Source organism: Ascaphus truei, chromosome 7 (assembly GCF_040206685.1).
Source record: "Ascaphus truei isolate aAscTru1 chromosome 7, aAscTru1.hap1, whole genome shotgun sequence".
NCBI lineage: Eukaryota > Metazoa > Chordata > Amphibia > Anura > Ascaphidae > Ascaphus > Ascaphus truei.
The window spans coordinates 29,816,168-29,831,582 of NC_134489.1; the positions used below are offsets into that span (position 1 = coordinate 29,816,168).

General features: G+C 37.5%; 1 protein-coding gene across 1 annotated transcript in view; it reads right to left on the minus strand.

The window, feature by feature from the left end:
- LOC142499946 (vomeronasal type-2 receptor 26-like) overlaps positions 1-15,415 on the minus strand; it is a 72,290-nt gene that overhangs the window by 28,738 nt on the left and 28,137 nt on the right. Inside the window, exons 3-4 of the mRNA XM_075610003.1 lie at positions 10,763-11,575; positions 8,786-9,013 (exon numbers count right to left, since the gene is read on the minus strand). Coding sequence (XP_075466118.1) covers positions 8,786-9,013; positions 10,763-11,575 — 1,041 coding nt within the window. The remainder of the gene's footprint in view (positions 1-8,785; positions 9,014-10,762; positions 11,576-15,415) is intronic.

Below are 15,415 nucleotides of genomic sequence, written 5' to 3' on the forward strand. Positions count from 1 at the left end.
CTTAAAAAAACCTCTTCCCTACGCGTTTAATCACTCTCACGGTGATTTCATCGGGGATATGTGACGGAAGTACGTCATGCTATTTATACAGGTGTATGTTAATCAAACCAACTACTGGTTGATTACTAGAAATTAAAAACACGTGAATGTACTCAATTGGTATTACAATGATATAAGAGAAGACAACCAATGTCCTGTACACTTTGCAATATTAAAACACTTCATAGGTTATAATTAAATATAAAATTAATGCACAATTGAAGTGATAGAGAAAATGTGAACAGTTTGTTTGCTCTTGGATGACATATAGTGATAGTATTCATTCATGTCTGCATCGGTTTTTATACCTGATTTAATAAATGATATAATAAAATTATGGGTGAATATTTAAATCATATTATCCCTAATTGGCAGGTAACCCCATGATATATGTTGAAAAGACCCATTGGTGTTCTGATTGTTGATAATCCGTTACAGACAGGAATGATAGCTACCTACATGATAACGACCATATTGAAAAAATGAATAGCAATGGTGAACAATAAGTGATATACTTAATATAATTAAAAATGAAATCCTAAATGTCTGTGTCCCATGCCTACCCCAAATTGATAGACATGTGAACTCAGACATGGGCCATTAGGATTTGTATAATACAAATATATTGTTGAAAGGAAGAAAAGACCACACTATGAAAAGTGAATTGGGATGTTCAAATGATTAAATGTATATAATTTTATGATTTCAAATGATAGGAGAACGATTGACCCCATCTTGTGTATCTGATTGACCTATTTATAGAGGGTTAATAAGGATGTTTAATTAAATATCCCTCTTTTTTGCAGGAAAACCAGGAGAACTGGCTGACTCTGACTTTGTATCCCACAGTCACCTGCATGACAAAATGAAAAGCAAATGCATCACGGCTTATGTGTCCATGCTGGCAAAGAGTTTCTATTTTTATGTGAACTTAATCAATTAATGTGAACCATAAATATGTACAAATGATTAATTATATCCAAAGGAAATTTAATAAATTGAAAAGAAAACCTTAGTGTGAAAAATTGGTATGAAAATTTAGTAACATTTTTTTATTAATATAAAAATCAATAATAATTAATCAATAATAACTCTATTCTAGTTTTTATATATTTTTTATATAATATATGTGTATGTGTGTTTATTTATTAATAATATATTCTTAGTTTTTTCTTAATGAAACTTACTTATTGTGTCAAATGAATATGTTTTTTCATTATTATTTCTTAAATTACTTATATTCATTGAGATTATTTTAAAACATTATTATGTGTCGTGAGTGATTCTAATTAAATATATCTATTCAGAAATGAACAGACCTGGAAGGACACTACCCGAGACAGATAAAGAGGGAACATGACAAGCATGTTCAACCCAGACCTCTATACCAATGCCCTATGAGAAGCTCCTCTCAGATGACCGTACTGACATCTATGCAGTCATTTAAACCGGATGGACTGAGAGTGTTTAGAACATAAATCCAGTATGTTTCACGTAGGTTAAGGCTTTTATGTCTGTCACCACTCAGTAGGGTTGATTTTATATTTTCTATACCCATTATTCTAAGTGTTACTGGATCTTGATTATGTTTTAGTTGATAGTGACGTGACAGACTGTGTGTTTGTAGCCCATGTATAATGTTCCTATGATGTTCTAAAAACCTAGTGCTTAGGGCTCTCGCCGTCCGGCCAATATATTGTAGCCCACATGGGCACGATGGCATAAACCACAAAACTGGTTAGACAATTGATGTTACCCTGGACGGAATGAGTGGATCCATTTGAAGCAGATACAATAGAATTAGATGTGTTAAGATGTTTGCAAGTAATGCATCTGCTACGTTTACAATGAAAGTTGCCATTTGAATGGTTTTTATTTTCACAGATGCACAGTAATCAACCAGTAGTTGGTTTGATTAACATACACCTGTCTAAATAGCATGACGTACTTCCGTCACATATCCCCTGATGAAATCACCGTGAGAGTGATTAAACGCGTAGGGAAGAGGTTTTTTTAAGCTATTGAGAATTCATTCATTCACTCACCGTTAACTGCTAATGCACCACGGACGCTCTTGGGACATTTTGCTTACTGCTGGGTCTTACATCCGCCTTTGCGGGGTCACACTTACCATACCTCGCATACGGATACTGCTGTGAGGGTAGTGGACTTCCGGGTCATGCTGTGAAGGGCTGTGCAGTTCCTGTACCTCTACTGGACGACTGTTTAAAGAAGCTGGGACGTCACAGAAGGAGAGAGTGGCGTGCAAGTGGAGCAACATCGTTGTGCAGTTGGCGAATGAATATACTCATTACATGCTTTTACCTTTTATCAGTTTGTGAGTTTAAATTTGTTGGATCTACCATTTTTTATTAAATTGCATTTTTTCATGCTGCACTAGGATCTAAGGGTTTTTTTCTGTGTGTTTCCTACAACACATAATTTTTATCGATTTATGGTATTTTGGTCGCAACATAAATATTTTATATTTCTCTCAATTGGTATAGCATGGTAGTCAGTAGCCTATAATATCTAGCTATTTTATCCTATATATGTAATTCAATATATTTTTTTGTGTATTGTCAATTATATCAGTGTGTAGTTAATCAGCCATCACAGGTTTACATCATTTTTATGCCTTTTTTTTACTACTGACGTTAGATTAGTACTTTTTAATTAGATTTTCAGTGTTAGATTTACACCTGAGGAGTGCAGTCCTTTTTTGTTTGTATATTTGTGTGGTATCAATGCTCTCAGACAGCAGCACATCAGGTTGTTTACAATGAACACAGACACTTATTCACAATGATGTTAAGCAGTAAAGAAAGATTGGCAAGAAGGCAACAATATATGGCCACTACTGAGATTAATCTTGTAGAAGAAATGGAAGATGATAGCAATTGTGTCATTGATATTGATTTAAAAGCCAAGTTCTATGGGCTAGAGAAATTGGCTAAGGAAGAAATGAAGCATTGGCTTGATTTATTAGCATTGCAAAAATATTTGGACAAAAAGTTGGTTCCGAGAGGCTTGAGAGTCCTAAAAAAAAACACTTTTGAAACCAGTAAGGAGTTCTCAGCCAATTGGAACCAAACTTTGGAGAACTGTTTATTTGCTTTAATAAGACTCCTCATTTCCTATCGTGAAGATAAACTATTAAGTTTAGAAAAAGAAATTGAAGATTTACAAGAATCAATTGCTCCCTTTATTGATAGTGAAGAATTTAAAGAACTGGATGATCTAGTCTCAATGAGAGTTCTTAAATATGAGGAGGATATCCTAGAAAGGAAAGATAATAAATTTGAAAGGGATGTTGTCGATTACGCAACTGATAGGGTGCGAAATTGGAAAAGAAATAAAAGGGATAGTTCACACCACTAAACTCCACACAAATATGGACGGAAAACTAGTAGAAAAAGAGAACACTGTAAAGAATCCAATTACTGTATATACATACAGGGAAACCAAAAGTTTTTAAACATTTTTCTAGATCAAATCATAAGGATAGAAAAGGACGTACTGGTTCTAATACTGAATTCCCCAAACCCACGTCTGTTGATAACAGATTTGATGTACTGGGAGTTGAAAGGGCATCAGGGATTTCAGAAACCAATATTATAGACAAAAAGGCTAATAGTGGTACCATACCTAAGACACAGAATAAAGACTTAGTCAAACCATCTTGTAGTAAGGATTAAAAATCTGTTTCTCATACTGCTTCTTTTTTAGAGATGGTGAGCCAACACGAGGCTCTAGAGAAAAAAGAGAAAATATACCCATTTTGGAACCAAACCACACCATCAACAACACCGCGCAGAAAACGAGACACCGAGGAAGAAGAGGAGGGAAACAGCAGCAAAGAGAGGAGACAAGCAAACTGAGACTTTTGACGCCAGAGAGTCACGGTATTTTCAATTTGTCTAGTTTTGTATTATCGGCTCATCATGTGTCACTGCTGGCTAAGGGTTTATCATTTGAACCTAACAGTACACCAAATAAGTTTAATCTGTTTGTTGACCTTAACAGATACATAAGGAAGGTCACTCTCATGAGAAACTTTACCATTAAAAGCAGAGAGAAAGAGGTGCTATTTATCACACAAGAACAAAACTGTATTAGGTTAATGACATCCCAGTTATCTATGCAGTCACAAAATCCGGATGAACAACTAATGATTGAAACTAATTATAATGTGGAATCCACAAATACAAGAACACCTCCAAATTTTGAGCTATTCACTCAACATTCTACACAAACTTCATTAGGAATGTCAGTTATTGTAAGAGATGAATCTCTGGTGAACACTGAACCTAAGATTCTACATTCCCCCTTTGTCCCAAGATCAACATTTTTTCCTTACCTGTCAAAAGGTGGATTTATAGACACATTCTACACCTTAGTCTTACGAGACTTTGAAAAACTTTGTGAAGAAACACCAACATTAAAAAGAAAAAATCTACACCCAAATGAACAATGAGCCTTAGATGAACTAAGCCAAAATAAGAATGTGGTCATAAGACAGGCAGATAAGGGGGGTGGAATAGTACTGCAAAACAGGGATTTATATATAGTAGAAGCCAAAGGCCAATTAGATGATGAGGCTTATTATGTTACACTAAATAAGGACCCCCTGATTGAATATCAATTACAACTAAAAACTCTGCTGATGGATGCCCAAGTACAAAATGTAATAAGTAAATCTGAATTTGAATTTCTATATAAACGCCACCCGACGACACCAGTCTTTTACCATATACCGAAAATACATAAAGATGTAAGGGCACCACCAGGAAGACCCATAGTATCGGGTGTCGAGTCGATGACGTCCAGCGTGTCCCAGTATGTAGATTATTATTTACAACCAATTGTGGCAAAACTGAGGTCAGATATTAGGGACACGCTGCACGTCATCGATTTGATTTCTAACATTCCCTGGAAGTCCACGTATATGTGGGCCACGTGTGACGTGGCATCTCTATATACGTGCATTGACCACGAAAAAGGTATACGGGTAATTGACACTTTTTTAGAGACAGACACGAAGTTGGAATATGTACCAAGAGAATTCATTTTGAAGGCTATTAGATTTATTTTAGAACATAATTATTTTTTATTCGAAGACCAATATTATCTACAGGTCTGTGGAACGGCCATGGGCACGAGGTTTGCCCCCAGCTACGCAAACCTATACATGGGGCTGTGGGAGAGCATCCATGTGTGGGGAAATGCAAGGCTGGGGGCGGGACTTGTGTTCTATGGCCGTTTCATTGACGACCTAATATTTGTATGGGATGGCGCAGAGCAGGAACTATTGGACATCTTTTCAAAATTCAATGATAACAACATGGGGTTGAGGTTCACATCTGAGATAAATAAATCTATTATTACCTTTCTTGATTTAGAACTTAGTGTGGATAGTGACGACCACATCATTACTAAAACATTTTTCAAAGAAGTGGCTGCGAATGGATATATACATAACAACAGTAACCATTATGGTAAATAGCCATTTTAATATCCCCCGTGGTCAGTTTTTAAGGGTCCGGAGAAATTGTTCTCTGGACTCGGATTATCTGGCCCAGGGGGATGTTTTAGTCAATAAATTCATCAATAAGGGATACGACAAGGATATCATCACCAATACATTCAGACAGGTGGGGGCTCTAGAGAGATGTGAACTACTGGATAAAAGCAAATCAAAAGTAGAGAATAACAAGACAGTGGAGAGTAAGATAAATAAATAAATTTGAAGTACCATCTTTTATTACTCAGTATAATAACTCATTCTCCAAAATAAAATCGATTTTAAATTCCCATTGGAACATATTGAGAAATGATCCAATAATTAGAAATAAGCTACCTACAAGGACTCCAGTAGTTTTCAAAAAAGCAAGTAACATTAAATCCATTTTAGCACCAAGCAGATTAAAAAGTGTAGAAGGCATCTGTGAAAATAAAAACCATTCAAATGGCAACTTTCATTGTAAACGTAGCAGATGCATTACTTGCAAACATCTTAACACATCTAATTCTATTGTATCTGCTTCAAATGGATCCACTCATTCCGTCCAGGGTAACATCAATTGTCTAACCAGTTTTGTGGTTTATGCCATCATGTGCCCATGTGGGCTACAATACATTGGCCGGATGGCGAGAGCCCTAAGCACTAGGTTTTTAGAACATCGTAGGAACATTATACATGGGCTACAAACACACAGTCTGTCACGTCACTATCAACTAAAACATAATCAAGATCCAGTAACACTTAGAATAATGGGTATAGAAAATATAAAATCAACCCTACTGAGTGGTGACAGACATAAAAGCCTTAACCTACGTGAAACATACTGGATTTATGTTCTAAACACTCTCAGTCCATCCGGTTTAAATGACTGCATAGATGTCAGTACGGTCATCTGAGAGGAGCTTCTCATAGGGCATTGGTATAGAGGTCTGGGTTGAACATGCTTGTCATGTTCCCTCTTTATCTGTCTCGGGTAGTGTCCTTCCAGGTCTGTTCATTTCTGAATAGATATATTTAATTAGAATCACTCACGACACATAATAATGTTTTAAAATAATCTCAATGAATATAAGTAATTTAAGAAATAATAATGAAAAAACATATTCATTTGACACAATAAGTAAGTTTCATTAAGAAAAAACTAAGAATATATTATTAATAAATAAACACACATACACATATATTATTTAAAAATATATAAAAACTAGAATAGAGTTATTATTGATTAATTATTATTGATTTTTATATTAATAAAAAAATGTTACTAAATTTTCATACCAATTTTTCACACTAAGGTTTTCTTTTCAATTTATTATATTTCCTTTGGATATAATTAATCATTTGTACACATTTATGGTTCACATTAATTGATTAAGTTCACATAATAATAGAAACTCTTTGCCAGCATGGACACATAAGCCGTGATGCATTTGCTTTTAATTTTGTCATGCAGGTGACTGTGGGATACAAAGTCGGAGTCAGCCAGTTCTCCTGGTTTTCCTGCAAAAAAGAGGGATATTTAATAAAAACACCTCAATCAGATACAGAAGATGGGGTCAATCGTTCTCCTATCATTTGAAATCATAAAATTATATACATTTAATCATCTGAACATCCCAATTCACTTTTCATAGTGTGGTCTTTTCTTCCTTTCAACAATATATTTGTATTATACAAATCCTAATGGCCCATGTCTGAGTTCACATGTCTATCAATTTGGGGTAGGCATGGGACACAGGCATTTAGGATTTCATTTTTAATCATATTAAGTATATCACTTATTGTTCACCATTGCTATTCATTTTTTCAATATGGTCGTTATCATGTAGGTAGCTATCATTCCTGTCTGTAACGGATTATCAACAATCAGAACACCAATGGGTCTTTTCAACATATATCATGGGGTTACCTGCCAATTAGGGATAATATGATTTAAATATTCATCCATAATTTTATTATATCATTTATTAAATCAGGTATAAAAACCGATGCAGACATGAATGAATACTATCACTATATGTCATCCAAGAGCAAACAAACTGTTTACATTTTCTCTATCACTTCAATTGTGCATTCATTTTATATTTAATTATAACCTATGAAGTGTTTTAATATTGCAAAGTGTACAGGACATTGGTTGTCTTCTCTTATATCATTGTAATACCAATTGAGTACATTCACGTGTTTTTAATTTCTAGTAATCAACCAGTGGTTGGTTTGATTAACATACACCTGTATAAATAGCATGACGTACTTCCGTCACATATCCCCGATGAAATCACCGTGAGAGTGATGAAACGCGTAGGGAAGAGGTTTTTTTAAGCTATTGAGAATTCATTCATTCACTCACCGTTAACTGCTAATGCACCACGGACGCTCTTGGGACATTTTGCTTACTGCTGGGTCTTACATCCGCCTTTGCGGGGTCACACTTACCATACCTCCCATCCGGATACTGCTGTGAGGGTAGTGGACTTCCGGGTCATGCTGTGAAGGGCTGTGCAGTTCTGTACCTCTACTGGACGACTGTTTAAAGAAGCTGGGACTTCACAGAAGGAGAGAGTGGCGTGCAAGTGGAGCAACATCGTTGTGCAGTTGGCGAATGAGTATACTCATTACATGCTTTTTCCTTTTATCCGTTTGTGAGTTTAAATTTGTTGGATCTACCATTTTTTATTAAATTGTATTTTTTCATGCTGCACTAGGATTGGGCGCTTTCTTTTCTTGTTGTTCATATATATATATATATATATATATATATATATATATATATATATATATATACATATATATATATATATATATATATATATATATAATGTATATAAATATACTGTATATGTCAAAAAGAGTTCTTCTTAGCGTGGCAAATGTATACAACAAAGGACAGGGTGCCCAATGCTGCACCCAATTGACAAACAACAGGACCTACTATGGTTCTTTCCCCTCATACAGTGGTAAAGGTAAGGGTTTACAGTGAAGTGCAGGACCTGCATTTTTGGTTATACGTTGGCGTGGTATGCAGGCTTACGACGCTTTGGACAAAGGGTTTAACTAAATAACCATGTAATTATTATTATTATTGAACTTTATACTTATTACCATATATGTTTTGTCAATTGGATGTAGCATTGGGCACCCCTGCTTTTTGTTGTATACAATAACGGCTATAATCAGAATAATTGACAAAGTCAAAGAAACATACTGTAGTTATAAAATTACCGTGGTAAATCCGCTACCCCACTGGATTGTCTTCTCATGAAGTATGAATTGCTCTTCTGCAGAAGTCTGCGTGTTTATTCCCCCAACTCTTGTACCAACCAAAGTCTCATTTGGGAAAACAATCCAGTTGATAATATCAAAGCCAGAAGTCAAGTCTCCATTTTCATCAAAAAACACTTCATCTCCTGCTCTGTTTGTAAAACGGACCTTTCTCAGGTACTTATTGAGCTTAAGAAATAAATAAAAAATGTGATGAAGCATTATATAAATAGGTACAGTGTAACCTCAGTACTGTATACAAAATGTAGTGTAAATTAAAATTAACTGATAATTAACTGTACAGTGAGGAGACATGAATATTTATCCAGCAAAGGTGTATTTAGTTACATCCTGAAGTCATACTGTAAAAAGATAAATAGATCAATGTATGTAGGTAATTTTGGTGCAAGGATGAAGGATTTTCACCCTGCACCTATGTATCAAAGCATTTTGCTCCAATGTTGTCCCGTCTGCCCTAGCATGCACTTTAGGGTATGTCAGTAGGAGGAGTCGGAGAGAGCTACATGGTGAACAAAAAAGGGAGGGAAAAGGGAGTGATCGACTAAACCATACTAATTGTGTAGAATATGTAATAATAATAAATTCAATTGATAATGAAAAGTAGGTGCAACTGTGAACTAAAGTGAATCAGAAAAGGTGGGGGGTACAGTGACCTGTACTCCAAAGAAAATTCACTTAAATGCACACTACCTATATTTAAAATTTAACCTTTAATATAGAATCCAACTATATTAAAGGTTAAATTTTAAATATAGGTAGTGTGCATTTAAGTGAATTTTCCTTTGAGTACAGGTCACTGAACCCCCCACCTTTTCTGAGCTACATGGTGCACATATTATAATGAGATGTATCGCAGTCTGCGTCTCTGTAACATTCTTTTATCCATTTTATTTGCCCACAAAAATCCTCCATGTCTGAAGTGGTGCAAATCTAACTTTCTGCAGCACATGTTCTTACAGTAAATATGTTGCAGCTCTGCTCCAAAAATCCCGTATTTGCTGAAATTTACACTGATTATAAGCGGTCTGGAAATTAACCCACAATTTTTGTGAATTCAAGGCCAAGACATTTTCTATTATGAATGCTGCAATCATTTTATGGGATGGAAAAGATATAATGAAAATATAAAGTAGAGGAAAAAGTATCCGGGGGAACAATGGGATTTCTCCTTTTTTTTAACACTCATTCTATTAACAATTAGACTACTGGACAACTGTGCAAAATGTCAGCTCTTGTTTAGCATATAGAATGTGGTTTGAGTTCCTGAAATGAAAAGAAAAAAGTGTAAACCCACTTATAGATTGATAGGCAGATGGGTTCATGTCATCTAATTAATTGGGAATATTTTTTACTGAGGGAAAATAACAGGCCAAGACACAGTACTTAATAAATATTGTTAACAAATGTGGTTTAAGTCATTCCTATTCTCTTTTTTAAAACATATTCCTACTATCAGCCACTAGTGCTAAAGCAGTCAGAATATAAGTGAATTTCATTGATACTTTAATGCAGCTCTAAACTGACATTTGGGATCAATTTAACTGTACCAGCTTTCCAATGAAATAAGTTCCTGCTACAGTATATATCTGGAAAATTAATAGACTGGTTACCTTTCCTGGTTGCCGTTAGACAGTGGTTAAAGTGTGATTGTATTAGAAGAACTAACCATTTCTCTGATTTTATTGTTTTAAAAACTGCCGCGGTTTTTCAGTTTTGCTTTACTTTTAATTATATTATGTATATATTTTTAAGAAAGCTGTTCTATGTTTCTGCTTGTATAAATCATTTGAAAGTGTGGTCCAAAGAGATTTGTCCCAATGTTAAACAGGATTTGAATTTAATGAGATCAAGCAGTCTTTGAGGCATTATTTCTTTAATAATAATAATAATAATATAATAATATAAAAGCTAGCTTACCTCCCAGGGCTGTACATCACTTAGAAGCAGGCTTTTTCCTTGTTCGTTGTTGTAAGAGTACATATTGTGTAAGGCGTGTGCTAAAGCATACACAGCATTATATATACTGCAGCTATAGACTGAGATATCTGTATAAAAATTCGGATAGGAGGAGTTCTCAATCTTCTCATTGCGAGTGCATCTGTCGGTGTCATACATGGGTTTAGTTATCCAATTACAAGAATGCAATTCAAACCATGCGCCTAAAGTCAACATGTGTCCTGGCAAAAGGTCAGGGTTGAAGGTTACAAGGAATTGCTCAAATCCAGGGATACCGTTATAATGGGGAGTAAAAGCCAGGCTCCCATTAAAAGGTGCAAGGGGTAGAAAGTTAAAATACAATCCAGAGGACACATCCCATTGAGAAGTGATGATCCAAACCTTTTCTGGGACAGCGTCAGAAATGGCATACATGATTATGTTTATTGTAGACATGTAATCTGAATTACCATAAACTATAATCACTTGGGATGTAGACTTTTTCATAATATTGATGATCTTTATCCTCTTTCCTTCCTCTAATTTCACACGAAGAGGTACAAACTCATTGAATTCAACACAGCCCCCATTCTGTGTGATCCGTTTCTGTAGAATCTGACTGGCCTTTACACCAGACTCATCATCTGAAGCCAGTATTCCAACCCAGGTCCAGCCAAAATGCTTTAATAATTTGACAATGCCCAGGAATTGGGCTGATTCACTGGGGACCGTGCGGTAGAAAGAAGGAAACTGAACTTTATCGCTCAGGATCGGATCCAACGTGGCGTAGCTGATCTGGAAAATATGGGGTCAGTGTTCAGAATCCGTTAGTGAGAACCTGCAGGTGAAAGATGTTGTGCAAAGTGCAAGCAGATCTGTTAACGTAATCCATATTATTGTTCGTTTTTGTGTGCTTCAGAAAACTGTAAATGTTACCTCAATACCATGGGATAGGCTACTTCAATATGCTCAGAGGCAAAAGCCTTCTTATGATGTTCCAAAAAAGAACTTTGACGTACAAAGCTCCCCTAATTATACTTTTTTTCTATCTTTAGCTTCTTACCATTTACCGATTTATATTCCCTCTGTAGCAGTTAAGAAATACTATTCCAGCAAAACCACTGGTTTGTACTCACAGTCTGTAATATACAGATTTGTTACTGATAATTCAGAGGCCAAGTCTACATCTTATATAGAAACACATACCGATCCCGCTCCTACTACCAGCAAGCATTGACATCAATTTATAATATTCTTCTTATCGTTTATTTGTAAAGCACCAGCATATTCCGCAGCGTGGTACAGTGGGGGTACAGAGATATGCAAATTACATAAACAGTTATATACAAGAGAGGACAAAAATGCACAAAAATACAGAGGGGTTATAAGGGCCCTGCTCATGAGAGTTTACAATCTAGAAGCAGGGGTGAGCAAACTATTTACACAGAGCCCCTCTTTTTATCTGTGATATTAGTCGAGAACCCCCTGCCTGATGTAATCTATATTACATTACTTTTTTTATTAATTGGTATAAAAAATTGAAAACATTAAAAACATGACAAATGATATAGGATTGTTTTTAAATAAATCAGCATAGTAGTATAAGAGAACACAGACTGCAATTTTGTTCACCCTCCCACCCATATTCTCCCTGATCCTCTCTCCTTCCTCCTCATATCCTCTCCCCGTCCACCTCCTTCTCCTCATAATCTCGACCCCACAGCTCTCACCCCTTCCAGCTCGCTCCCCCTCCAGCTCTCTTCCTCTCCCTCCTCTTCTTCTCCTCCCCTCCTCCTGCTTTCTACCCCTTCTCCATTACTACCTGTAGAGCAGGCTGGTAATAGACACGGGAGGCGGGAGATGATAACAGTGGTGGTGGGCCTCCAGAGTTAAGCAGAGGAGCAGCCTGCAGAGGAGTTAAGAGTTGCACAGAGGCAGAATGGCCGGGGAAGATCGTGCTGCAGCAGCATAAGCACCGGAAGTAAGGAAGACTTACGGATCAGACCACAGGGAGCGCTCCTCCCCCGCCATCCTGCTCTGTCTCTGTGCAACTCCTAACTCCTCTGCCAACTGCTTCACTCTGGTAAACTGCTGTCGCTTCATAAACTATTTCTGCGGCCATCATCTCCCCCAGCCTGCCTCTATCATCATAGAACAAGATCCAAAACAGAATCCGGAGCACAGATGAAAAGATGTAGCATTGGACAGATTGACCGTTTGCTTTGACAAAGCGCCCTATGCGTGAAACATGTTAGAGGATCTGTCAGGACTTTATCTACATGTTTTTTAACAAGATACATTTCTGAATGGTCAATCTGTCCAATGTCACATCTTTTTGGCTGTGCTCCGGTTTCTGTTTTGGATCTTGTTCTATGCTGATAACCCTGCCTGTATGCACGTTTCGCTGAATTCGCTGTAAAAAGGTTTCAGTGAGTATACTCCGAAGCTTACCATTTGGTTCTTCTGAGTGAAGCTACTTGCTCTGCGGGCAACTACATCATGCTGGAGCCGTCAGATCCCTTCTCGGTGATCATGAGTAGCCGCACCAACATTATTGTGCTTAAAATGCTAAGCAAGTTGTTTTAGGGCCACATTGTTATCTCGTTAACAGTGGCTCTAATCAGCAGTATTACAGTGTGTATATATATATATATATCAACCTTACTTACCTCCGGTGAGAAACCGAATTGGGGACTTTTAATCACAGATACACAAAAGCGATGACGTTAAGGATTCATTTGCAAAGTTTACAGCTTTTTTCCAGCTCAATACATACTGTTTGTTTTTGGAGCACCGACTTGGGGGCTGGTTATAGCCCACTATTCTCTTAGATTGCCTCTATCATCACCCTGCGCCCCCTATAAAATCTTGCACCCACCCCCAAGTTTGCACACCCCTGATCTAGAAGGAATAAGGACAATGTTGAAACAAAAGATGAAGGGGCTGCTCATTGTGAGATGTAGTATGCCTCAGGAGGGAGTATTGTCCACTGACATTAAGGGTTGTAGGTGTTGGTTTTGGGGGATGGTAGATAGGGTGCAGTTTGGTCTAGCCACACAGCTGATAAAAATGGGGTTGGCAGGCAGAGATAGGGAAGGCGTTAGAGGTGTGCTAGATTGGTTACTTGAAAAGGTGAGAGTTTTTATGGAGTTTTTATTTTCATCTGAGAGCTGGGGGAGAGCCTGATGGTGTGTGGTAGGGAATTCCAGAGAGAGGAGACAGCATGGGAGAAGCCTTGTAGGTGGGAGTTAGAGAAGGTGATAAGGCAAAGGTGGATGTCATGGGCATAGCGTAGGGAACATATAGAGATATATTTGGGGATGAGTACGGTGATGCAAGCAGGGGAAAGTGTAGTTGTGAATTTTGTAAGCTAGAGTTTAAAATTTGATTCTAGAGGCTATGGGATTTGCATAGTGGAGAAGCAGAAGTCAAGTGGTGAGTGAGGTAGATAAATCTGGCAGCACATTTTGAATGGATTGCATTGGGGTAGGTGGACAGGACTGAAGGATGTTAGGACTTTGTGAAGGACTGAATGTGAGGAATAAAGAAGATATCAGAGTCAAAGATAACCCCTAGACAACGGCTTGAGGTGTTGATGAGATTGCGATTTTATTGACAGTGAGGGGCAGTTTGGGTGTAGGGGTGGCAGTGGAAATAGGAAAGAGCAGTAGTTCTGTTTTGGACATGTTAACCTTCAGGTAATGTTGGGACATCCAGGGGGATATTTCAGCCAGTCAGTTGGTGACACAGGATAGGAGAGGGGGATAGGTCAGGGGAGGAGAGGTACATTTGGGCATCATCAGGATAAGATGATACTGAAAGCCAAAAGATTGTATTAGCTCGCCAAGAGAGGAGATGTAGAGAAAGAAGAGCAGAGGACCAAGGAGAGAGCCAATGATGGAAAGTGAAGAGGAGGAGACACAAGAAAAGGAAACACTGAAGAAGCAGTTGAAAAGGTAAAATGTGAAACAGGATAGGCTTTGTCACAGAGGCCAAGGATTGAAGAGTGTTCTGGAGAAGGGGGTGATCAACAGTGTCGAAGCAGCAGCGAGATCCCGGAGACAAAATAAGGAGGCGATGTGACCCTTAGACTTGGCTGAAAGTACTGTAGGTCATTGGCCACATTTGTTAGTGCTGTCTCAGTGGAGTGTAGTGGACAGAAACCAGATTGCAAAAGGTCAAGCATTAGGTTGGAGAATATAAAGTGAATTAGGTGGTTGTATACAAATCTCTCAGGTAGCTTGGAGGCAAAGGGGAGAGAGGGCAGTAGGTATAGAGGGAGGCTGGGTCAAAAGAGGGTTTCTTTATAATGGGAATATTTTAAAAAGAAGATGGGAAGATGCTGGTGATAAGAGAGAGAGAGAGAGAGCTTATATAAGTTAGTTAGTGTGAGGCTTTGTGTGTTAGAAATGGAGTAGAGGAGGTGTGAGGGAATAGAATCAAGGGGGCATGTTGTAGGGAGAGATGATGTAATGAGTGCGGACACCTTATCCACAGTCAGAGGGGAAATTGAGCTGAGGGTGGATTGAGGTGTATGAGGTGAGGTCTGTGAAGTGGGTGACTGGTCTCGGGCTGTGGGGGTAGAAAGGGTGAAGAAGTAGTTGGATGAAGAAGGGAGATAAAGGTGGGTTAGAT